The 11,357-nt window shown below is 47.5% G+C and overlaps 1 protein-coding gene across 1 annotated transcript; it reads right to left on the bottom strand.

Annotated features, from left to right (window-relative positions):
* Positions 1-7,009: 7,009 nt before the first annotated feature.
* LOC123411128 lies at positions 7,010-10,213 on the bottom strand. Its single transcript, XM_045104062.1, has 7 exons — positions 9,934-10,213; positions 9,261-9,533; positions 8,355-8,535; positions 8,045-8,264; positions 7,601-7,737; positions 7,480-7,518; positions 7,010-7,374 (listed from the first exon to the last, which is right to left on the bottom strand). Exons 1-7 carry the CDS (start codon positions 10,185-10,187, stop codon positions 7,306-7,308), a joined length of 1,173 nt encoding a protein of 390 aa, XP_044959997.1. The 5' UTR covers positions 10,188-10,213; the 3' UTR covers positions 7,010-7,305.
* Between the last annotated feature and the right edge of the window lie 1,144 nt (positions 10,214-11,357).

Genomic DNA, 11,357 nt, shown 5'->3' with positions numbered 1-11,357 from the left:
TTAAAGCAAGGTTGGGTGAAGCTGTCTTTGACCGAACGCGAGCAAGTGCATTGTCAGCGGTCTCGTTCATGATTGACATTGCAATGAATTCATCCAACACCTCACTGGAAGACAAGGAGTGGAAATCTGGTCGCTGGCGAATGACTGATGACATGGCTTTGTTGAAAGGAATGATGGCCTTGAGAAACTTGCGCCTGATCCATGTGTCATCCACATCCTTGCTCCCATGATCCTTGAGAGCAACAACAATAGCAGTCACCCCTCGATAGAGATCACGAGGGTCCTCATCTTCCTTCATCACAAACTCATCGGCCTTATCAAGTACCACTTCATAGTTGGACCGTTGAATGCTTGATCTTCCCTTGTACATCACCATAATGTGCCCCCAATAGTCCTTAGCCACAGTGAAGGGGCGCAAGTGAGGAAGATCTTCAGGAGGAACTGCGGACTGTAGAATAAACAATGCGGAGTGATTATATTGATTGTCCACTTCTTCTCTTGGAGTGAGGTTGCTTGGGTCATGAGGATAGTAGCCTTGCTCGATGATTCTCCATAAATTTGTTGAGCTGTGATTCAAATGAGACTTAATAGAAAACACCCAGTTAGCAAAATCACCCTTAACAAGCTTAGGAGGAGGACCAACAAGGTTAAGACGCGGTGTGGGAACAGGTCTTCCATATACCATGGGAGGTGCAACTGAGGCATATGTTCCAGTCCCATCATTTTCAAGAGGGAAGAAGGTCGCATACCTTTAGCCGCTTCCTTAGAGGAATTGGCCTCCGAATCTATGTTGGCGGGTTAACCACCAACGCCGGTTCGGGTGAACCTTTAATTCCCTCAATTAACTCTTTAAGCATGGTTTTGACTTCGTTCGTCAAGGACGTCTTGAGAGCGGCCATAGCCGTGTTCAAGTCGTCCCTTGTGACCGAAGTCAAGGCCATGGCCTCGGGTTGCCCATGGGGAACTCCCTCATCATCTTCCATACTCTTCGGGTGGTGAAACCCTTAATAAAGAGACGTGGCTCTGATACCAATTGAAAGGATCGATATGGTTGACTAAACGGGGGTGAATAGGCAACGACCACTTTTTAATTAATCTTAACAAGTTAGGGTTAGCAACATAAAGGTTCTCTAAAATGACAACAAGGAGGTGAACCTATATGATGCTACCAACTAAAAACACTAAGGCAAGTAAGAGATAGTCTACAACAAATGCATACACAATGTAAAGATTAGAGATAACCGCAAGTGGAACCAATGAAGACGAGGATGTGTTACCGAAGTTCCTTCCCTTTGACAGGAAGTACGTCTCCGTTGGAGCGGTGTGGAGGCGCAATGCTCCCCAATAAGCCACTAGGGACACCATATTCTCCTCATGCCCTCACACAATGCAAGGTGTCGTGATTCCACTATAGGTGCCCTTGAAGGCAGCGACCGAACCTTTACAAACAAGGTTGGGGCAAACTCCACACAAAGCTTGGAGGCTCCCAACAAGACCACGGAGCTTCACCACAATGGAATGTGGCTCCGAGGTGACCTCAACCGTCTAGGGTGCTCAAACACCCAAGAGTAACAAGATCTGCAAGAGATTAGTGGGGGAATCAATTTTCCTTGGTGGAAGTGTAGATCTAGGCCTTCTCAACCAATCCCTAGGAAATCAACAAGTTTGATTGGCTAGGGAGAGAGATCGGGCACTTTTGAGCTTAGGGAGCAGCAATGGAGCTTGGGAGGGTCAACGGTAGGGTTCTTGAGCAAGAAGAACCCTTTATATAGTGGGGGGGAATCCAACCGTTTTCCCACTCACAGCACGAGCCCAGCGGTACTACCGCTGGCTGCAGCGGCACTACCGCTGAGCCCATGGTAGCGCAAAGACACTACCGAGCCAACCACCTCCAAGAAAGACTTCGCAAAAAGTCCGACGAAGTACACCCGCAAGGATGGCGGTACTAAGGTCCTGAAGTTGTACTACCGTTGACCAGGGGCGGTACTACCGCTAGGTCAGCGGTACTACCGCTAGGCCCAGCGGTACTACCGCTAGGAGACCTTTTTGCAAGATGAGATAAACCAGAGATGGGAACAGCTCCAAAGTTGCAGGGAAAGGGGATGGAGATAAAGTGTGTGCGTGCAAGATTGATTCCACCCAAACCTTTCCACTACTGATCCCCTCTTAATAGTATGGCGTTCCTACGACTCAAAAACCACCAAAGAGAATCGTAGAGGACACCGTGCTTCTGTTCCACGAAGGGTGCCGAATCGTCTTGTGCCTTTGTTATGTATTATCTGAAAGCTTAATGCACACGATTAGTCCTTTAAGGTACTGTCATCAATCACCAAAATTACTTAGGCATAAATATGCCCTAACATCATCCTTATTATTTTTCGCATTTTCAACATCCACATCTTCCTGTACAATAAATACACACATGAAATAAACATTGTATTTTACAAACTTAAAAATCTAAATATATATCACTTACGTTTTCACTGCATGTATCATCTTCATTATTTTGAAAATCCTCTGAAGGTAAATTATCATATGAAGACCATGATCCATTGGCGCTATTATAATCATCATCATTAATAGAACTGTTATCAGTTGCATCGACGGTATCTATATCATACTCATCCTTTGAATAACCAGTGTCCTCCTCCATTCAAACACCTCAAGCACTATACAACAATAAAGATATAAAAAAATTACAATTAAATTTTTGTATAAGATTCGGTTTTATTTCAACAGCTTAGGTCGCAAACCTATGATGACTCCGGCGGCAGGGGATGATCCTTGACGGGGCGGCGGCGTGCTGATCGGGAACGAGGTGGCGGAGTGGCGGTCGGGAACCGGGCGACGTCGTCGGCGGCGATTGGTAGGCGTTCGGCAGCGGTGAACGTGGACGGGTCGGCGGCAGAGTGGTTGTTGGGAACGGGGGTGGCAGAGTGGTTGCCGGGAACGCGGCGACGTCGTAGGCGGCGATGTGTAGATGTGCGGTAGTGGCGAACGCGTGGACGGGCCGGCGGCGGGGTGATCCGCGATGATGTGGTGGTCGGGAACGGGGCGTTGTCGTCGGCGATGTGGAGGAGGTGTGGCGGGGGCTGATCGTCACGGGCGTCGGGGGCGGCGAGGTCAACCGCGGGCGACGTGAATTAGGTCAAGCGACGGGCTGGCCCAGCATGAACGACGAGTCAACCGGGGTCAGGGGCGTGGGATGCGACGTGACGAGGCGACGGTTTTTCACGTGAGCGGTGCCGACGTGGGGAGGCGGGGCGGGGCGGGCCGACGTGGCGGCGTACGTATATACTGTACGTGAATATGTTTGAAGGAAATGACCTTTCTATCCTTCTACGTTTTGTGGGGGATGTACCGAAGCGGGGCTCTACTTACTCCAGAGAGGACCCATGTGCCACCCTCTTCTTTCTTGATCCAAAAGAAAGAAAAACCCGTTCCTGTCTAGTTTTCTCTTCCATTCTATTTTAGAACAACTCTAACCGAACCTTAAAACTGAAAGAGCATCCAGGAGAGTAAATTCTTAATGAAGTATATTTAGTTCATTAAGATTTGGGTGGACCTAGCGGACCCCATGCATATATAACGACGTATTTTTTTCATTTGCATTACATTTCTGGCCACCAAAACAACTTACAATGATTTTTTATTTCATTGAACGACATTTTGATACATTTGGATACATAATTCAACAATTCTTCACTACCAGAATAAAACTAAAAAAAACACAATTATACACTTTAAGAGCATCACCAACAGTCGCGCTTCGCGACGCACCTAAAAAATCTGTTTGTCGCGCGCCCATCGCCTGGTTTGGCGCGTCGCGCAGCGCTCGCTCCAGCAGCAGCGCTAAAGTGCAGCGCGCGCGTGCCGCTCCAGCAGCGCGCAAAAATGCAGCGCGCGCGCACAACATTTTCAATTGCAAAATGGGCAAAATAATAAAAAGATTGCATAAAATAAAAAAGGATACAAAGTTATTTTACATAGATTGCAACTAGATAGATAGTTCGAAAATATAGATAGATAGCTCGGTGCAAGTAGATAAATAGTTCGAAAACATAAAACTTTTATTAATCACAGTCGCTCCAATCATCACCACCATCGTCATCGTCGTTGGTGTCGTCAGAGGTTGACAGCCAGATGTCCAACCAACGGTCATCTTCTTCAGTGAAGAAGGACCTCCCGCCTGCTGCGACGATGTCGGCCTACGCACTCGCCAATGCCTTCCGCCGACGCCTATCCAACCGCTCCTCGCGGCGCCGGCGCGCGTCCTCCTCGCGGCGCCTTGCCCAATAATCCTGCTCGTAGGCGACGTCCTCCGGGTGGCGCCGCTCCGCCATGACCCGCTCGTCCTCTTGGGCAACGAGGAGGCGGCGCTGCCGCGCAGTGTGCTCCGCACGGTCTTGTGCGGAGTTTAGACGAGGCGGGGGGCGACGTCCAGCGCCTGCTGGAGCGTGTGGACGTCCTGGAAGTTCATCTGGCGGCGCGGCCTGCCTAGGCGTCACGCCGCCGCGTCGAACGCGCGGGCGGCCTCGTGCGCCGTGTCGTACGTGCCGAGGCTGAGACGGAGATCGCCGGAGCGTATCTCGGCGTAGAACACGCGGTTGGGGCGCTGGCGGACGACGCGGTAGCCCGACGCAGAACGGCGGCGCGGCGGCATAGTGGCGCGTCGGGAGCGGTGGCACTGGGGTGGTGGCGGCGCGCGAGGTAGAGGAAGAGAGAACGGTGGCGGCGCGCGAGAGAGCGGTGGAGAGCGCTGCGTTTTATAGGCGTGCGGGAAGCGGCGCGGCAAAGATGGCGCGCGAGCTGCCGCCTTTTCGCGCGCCCGCAAGCGGTTCCCGCGCGCGCGTTTTTCCCGCCGCCGCTGGAGCGCGCCAAACTGTCCCGCGCGCGCTAAAATGTCCATTTACCGCGCGCGCCTTTTTGGGCGGTTGTTGGAGATGCTCTAAAAAGATATCCAACTTTCATAACTCCTTCTACTAGTTGGATTAATATTTTTCTATGTCTTCATTGTTGATTCTCTCTATTGGCTTCTCGAGCATGCACTCTTATTTGTTCTTCGATTCCGACAAAACTTGATGTTGCTTCGCATTTAGTCTCATCTCTAGTCTCTGTTCTAGCATAGAGTGCACGAACATCTATCATATTGCATGCTATCAATAGATTGATATAATCTTCTTTCCGGTATCAAAACTTGCATCCATTCTACACATAAATTTGAGCAAACAATAAGCTACAAATAGTGCCAAATCCAGTGAACAACCAAATCAAAAAAGCACATACCCCCATCTTTTTTGTACTTGAAGAACACCCATCCGGGTATTCCAGTATGGTGGAAACTCGACGCACCACCTGTCGCGGGCAGTCATCGCACTTTATGACCGACAATGGGGAGCCGATGAGTTGTTGGGCCAATGTCAAGCCCGAGCGACGGTCATGCGTGTCTTTGTCGACGAACAGTCGACGAGTGAGATCCGGAAGGCTACATGTGACACGCAGGCATTGTCCGGGTTGTGTTGACCGATACCCGGCCAATCCATGACAAAGGCACAGTCATCGACGGCTGGATGCGTCAAATCCGGCGGCTGCAGTGGCAGCCGTAGATCTACCGATTCTGCACCGGAGACAGGGTGAGAGAGGCACAAATCCAGGGGTCAAGGACCGTGGCGGAGCCTATGGAGCGTCCGCGGTGGCTGGTGGTGGCCGGCGGGGGTGGGATGGATAGTGCCGACGAAGATGCGGCACGGGAGTGGGGTGGAGGAGACAGCGGGTGGGGGGAGCATTTACCATCCAAGCGGTAGTGATGGAGTAAAAATAGAAACTGGTTGCGCGGCTGTGGATAATTTATCTTTCGCTAACGGCTATTGAGGATTGGCTAGGTGCCGGTGAGAGGGGTAAAAGCAAATTTTTACTCTCTAGCGGTTATAGGGGATGGGTTAGGGTTGCCCTTATGTTGGTCAGGTTTACTAGGCTAGGCAAGCACAGACAGATCTGCTTCAGCAAGATCACAGCAGCGGCTCCGGTTCACATTCCACAACGAATCCTATCAGTTTTTAGTCTCAACGGTATCATCAAGCACATGGGGTTGAATGTTGGAAAGGCAGATTCACCTTGCTCATGTGCATAGGCCACAAGTTCTTCTTTTCTTCAATAAATGGTTTATCAAGCTGCAGGAGCAATAAAAGGGAGCTTAGATGCAATGCCAACTGGAGATTAGGTTTGCCATACAAGCCCGTGGATTGTCAAGATTTTATCAGTTCAATTTCTCTCCAGATAAGCAAGCATTCATCATGATAGTGGAGATGCCATGAAAGAATCAGATGGTGTCATTGACACGCGAAAAAAGTTAACCTGATTGTTTTCATCTCTGGCATTAATGACCCTATACTATTGCAACCCATAAGCCAACAATCGATGCCTTTGCGCTCTGAGCCAGGGATACTAGTTCAAAATGCGGAAATCCTTCTTTTGCATTTTTTGGGTTGGATTTTGCAAATTATTAGTATAACTCTACCCGGTCCTGAATCGCCTAGCAACAACATTTTCGTTGCTTTTGCTTTGGATGACAAGTTCTGCAAAATTATGATAATTAACTAATGACTTTATGAACCTCGTCAGTTTACGTTGGTCCTTATATCACCAATGGTATCTGAAGCTGGAGCCCGGAAGAGCAAAGTCATCTCATGTTCATATTTTTTATCTCAATTATTACTGTATAAGTCCGGCTGCTAATTGTGGCAAACTGCTTCAGTGACCTTGTGCAAAGAAAATGTTGGTCTTGCAGCGAGACATGCTTGGGAAGAACTACCAAACATTAGACCAATTCTACTGCCTGCTGCTGATAGAACTGGAATGTGCAGAGCACAACATCATTTACATTATCACTCCACGCTGCCAGCCATCCCAAAAAGCCGGCATGCGGCCCTCTCTCGGGTTACCGCTCAGGTGTGCAGCTGCTTACAGGAGGAAAAGTGGGACAGCTAATGGAGTAGAGAGACAAGTTCAATTGCATATCGAACATCCCAGTCCCACTTGTACTTTAGAACACTCAAATCGTACAATGCATACAGACTTTAGATAAATGAAATTTCCTTTTTGTTACATATAGGCAAGCAGAATCTAACAAGCAAAGCTGATATATATAACAACTTTTTATAAATAGGCCCATCTTAAACTGAATGGTTTCTCTCAATACCACTCTCTAAGATGCCTCCAGAATTGAAAGATTAACATTAAAAGGTTTCGCCAAATATACACAGCCGTTTGTATCCCACTCCAGCGCCCTCCCTAGTCTTCCACCATTTACACGATAGGCGTTGCACCAGGTGGGAGTGTTAGGAATTCCTTCAGGAACTCTGGATCATCCATGCCCTGAAGAAAAAAAATGCACAAGCAAGGATTAACAATGAATCAAGCAACCAACATCATGTTACTAGAAACGTACTAGGTACTATACTGCACATGATATACCACTACCTTGTACATATATCTTATATTATCCTCCTCAGCTTTCACCTGTAAAATGAGGGAAAAGGCTACAAATTAATAACACAGCACCAAAAGAATTTAATGCTCGCCAGGAAATAAAGCACCATACATCCTCTTCGTAGTCGATCCAGTAGTCTCCACTACAACATCCAAGTGGCAAATCCAAGTGACCACCAGCGTATGCATCAGCATTGTTGGGGTGCTTCATACGAACACTTCCATTATTTACACAACCATAGCAGTAACCTTTAATTTACAAAAGAGGGGGAATCATTTAACTGCCAAATAACCAACCGGGAACAAAAACAATAATAATATCTGAATAGTTGAAGGTAAAAAAAACTGTGCATGAACCAGTTTAAGATATTGCAAATGTGAAGCTCAAGTATAATGGTTGACATGAAAGATAACATGATACAAGAAGAAAACGCAGAGGTAAATATATTGAAGATGATATAACCACAACCAGAAACACATTTGCACGTATATCTTTCAAAAGTGTGACCAGAGAATGTATTTTAACAATATCAATTAAGATGGAAGTATATCATACCATTATCATTAGGTTTAACCATACAGAAACAGCTGACAACCAACTTTTCATCTTCTTCATTCACAAATTTGATTTCGACTTCGACAAAGAATAGATTGTTGGTGCCACATCCAAAAGCATCAGCTCTTTTAGTCTTCGTAGTGAAATTGAAATGATAGTACTGATGTCCCTCAGAAATATATTGGTAGTTCATAACATCTTTCAGTTCATGTGCTAGATCCTAAAATAACATCATCGGTCAGATCAGCAACTGTGACATGATAATCGGTAGTTGGACAGAGAGTGAGGTTGGGAGGGAGAGCAAGCTAACCCCAAAACGGTTGTGATCATCATTATACTTGTCCACTAAAGCTTGAGCTAATAAACGCATTTGATGACGGCTTTCCTCGATCATTTCTGATTTTGGGCCGTTCCTCCTACTGCCATCAGGCCAGTATATAGCCTCTCGTATAGCAATGTCCATTAGAGAAACCCCATCTTGCTCCTTGAACCTAATTCAGATCAGAGCATTTATGTAGTTAGTAGATTGTATTTTCTCACAAGGGGGGAATAATACAAAGTGATAAACTGGTAACAAAGGACTTTGCTAATGAATCAGCCCAACTCATGGTTAGGGCGAATCAGTTTCATGGATAGGGGCCAAACAGCTACCAAGTTGCTTCTAACACAGGTCAAGGTAGCAATCAAAAGAAAAATCAATGTGCTTACAGCTATAAGTTCCCAATGCACATAACTCTTAAAAATAGGTATCCAGCTTTCATTAAGATTCACAACTCAGTGTGCTCTTATCGTACTGTTTGAACGGTTAACAGAACTTGTTTGCTCTCGCTACAACAGTATTTAGTACATGGGGCAGCAGAGTTACCATTTATATCTACTTTGCTAATTTTGAGACAGCCTTATGATTTATGCTGTATTAATTTTAACAACTCTCTTTATACATACAGAAGTTACTTAAGTGGTTTCAGAACAGGAATTAAGAAACACAAGCCAGTACCCTTTTCGAACTTGTCAGTTTTCTAGTCTAGCTAAGGGATATCCATTCTTTTCCTGATCAGTGTTCTACAAAATGTGATTAGGTTGTGTTGCCTATACACCATAAAAGCATGTACTGTGTAACCAAGTTGGAATATAATAAGCTGCAAGTGTGCACACAGCACATTTGAAAGCAAATAATGAAAAATCGAGAACAAAGTTGGGAGCTGAGAGACTTCACATTGTTGGATGCCGCCGGTCCTCAAGATAGCGATAAATAGCATTGTGAGCTTCTTGCAATTTACGAAATGGCCCACCCACATGAGGATATGTGTGGAAAGACCCCTTGCGATCAATTCTGATATAGAAGGTCATCGGCCAATCAGTAGGTGTCCGGGCCAGAATTGGCGACCCAAGAGTCGGGGATTCCGTAAATGTTGTAGTGTCCAGCAACTTATTTAAGCGAGAGACAGATGGTTCTCGTAGCATCTGCGTAGGTCCATGTTCCTGAGACCTGAATTAAGTGGGACAATCGAGCAGGGTCAATAAGTAGGACCAAGAACGATTATCTTATTTTTTTTGAGAGATGATGAAAGGATAATCCATATTACAACCGTGCGGACAAAGTGATGGAAAAGATTAGTTTGTTTTTGCTTTCTGAAAAGAAAAGGGTTGATAGATGCCCCTATAGATTTCTACCAACAATCAACTTGCAACCTACCATACAGAAATTCAAGTGAAATTCATAGGGATGCAGCTAAACGAGAACCATCTCTCACTAACGCAACCCCCAAGCATTCGACAAACAACAATTCAATCCGCGCCTTTTCTGTCAGACAGCCGACTACTCGTACACTACTACGAGTCGTAGTAGATCAGAAGTAGAAAACGAGTGACGAAGCGAGTAGACATACAGTGTAGAGCCCAGCCGACGGCGGGAGCGTCCTTCGGAGCGGCGAGGGCGGGAGGGGCCAGGGTCGGCGCTGCCGCAGGCGTGGCCGGCGCGGCCAGACGCGCAGGCTCCCCATAACGGCCTGCCCATGCCACGGGTCTGTGGTGCGCCGTCCCAGCCAAAGTGATCCTGACGCTGCTCCACAGGAAGGCTGGGCCGGCCGTGGGGTCCGCGCCCGCGCCCGCGCCCGCGTCCGCGACTTCCAGGGGGAGGCATGGGAGACGACGGGGACGAGGATTAGGGTTCCGTTGGAAGGCGAGAGAGGAGGCAAATATATAAGTGCAAGAAAAACGTAACGCGTTCGGGCGATGGAACCCTTTAGTTGGCGGGGCGCATCAGGTTTGCTTAATTACGCGTCTCCCACGGCCCCGTCAGCTTTTTTTTCCGAAATAAAAATAAAACTCACTACGTCGGCGTGTTGACATAGCAAGTACTCATATACGGAAAGGCTTGTGTCCTTCCCAATGCTTCATGATGTGTTAAGCATGTCACATAAGAATTGGTTTTTTTTCTATCCTAACCGTCGCCACGAGCTAGGCGACTAGGGAGACGATCTTCTTTCACCGATCTCAACCGGCCAGGGCGCTAGCCCCCTCTCCCCCCAGCGGCAGGAGTGGGGGTGGGGTGGGGGCGGGCGAGGACCTCGTTCCTCCGTTCTGTAGTTAGGGTTTGGATTTATAGGTCGTGGTGCGTCGTTGGGATAGTGGGAGCGACGTTCGGACGAATAAATTTGTTTCAGCTCCTCTCCCACACTAACGGTGCACTTCATGGCAACGGCTCGAAGTTGATGGCATCATCTGGTTGATGGTCCTTTAGATCGGTGGCATTAGGGTTCATGGATGGTGTCTCGAGGCGGCGGCGACGACTCCATCACGTGTGTCTCTGATTTTGCTTTGTCTCTCTTGTTACGGCGTTGTCTGCGACGTCATGATGGACCAGGGAGGTTTTGACGTCCAGGAGTACGTGCATATGGTTGTCTACGCAAGTGACAACTCGAAGATGGTGCATCTTGTCACGGTTTTGTGATTGGTGGCTGACAGTTCTGGTTTCCTCCTCCGATGTTGTTGCCGTGCAGGGTGTGAGACCTAAAGTTCGATGGCGTGTCCGGGGACATGTTGCCCCGATTTGATTCTTTCAGCGGCAACGGTTTTGCTTCTCGCAAACTACTTCGAAGGTTTATAAAGCTGCAGATCAACGATGAAGCCGCGTTGAGCTTGGGTGAAGAGGTGATGTCTTATTTTCCTTTGGTGGTCGCTTCGATGGTGTTGAAGGAGAGGGACAGACGCTGATATTTTGCGTAGGATTATCCTATGTTTTCAGCCATGTAAGGTTAGTGTTTACGTGTCTTGTAACTTGAACTTTATTCTATAAATGAGACATGTATTA

The sequence above is a fragment of the Hordeum vulgare genome, chromosome 1H (assembly GCF_904849725.1).
Source record: "Hordeum vulgare subsp. vulgare chromosome 1H, MorexV3_pseudomolecules_assembly, whole genome shotgun sequence".
NCBI classification, from domain to species: domain Eukaryota; kingdom Viridiplantae; phylum Streptophyta; class Magnoliopsida; order Poales; family Poaceae; genus Hordeum; species Hordeum vulgare.
The sequence above is the reverse complement of the archived record's forward strand: the minus strand, read 5'-3'. Positions and strand labels throughout refer to the sequence as shown.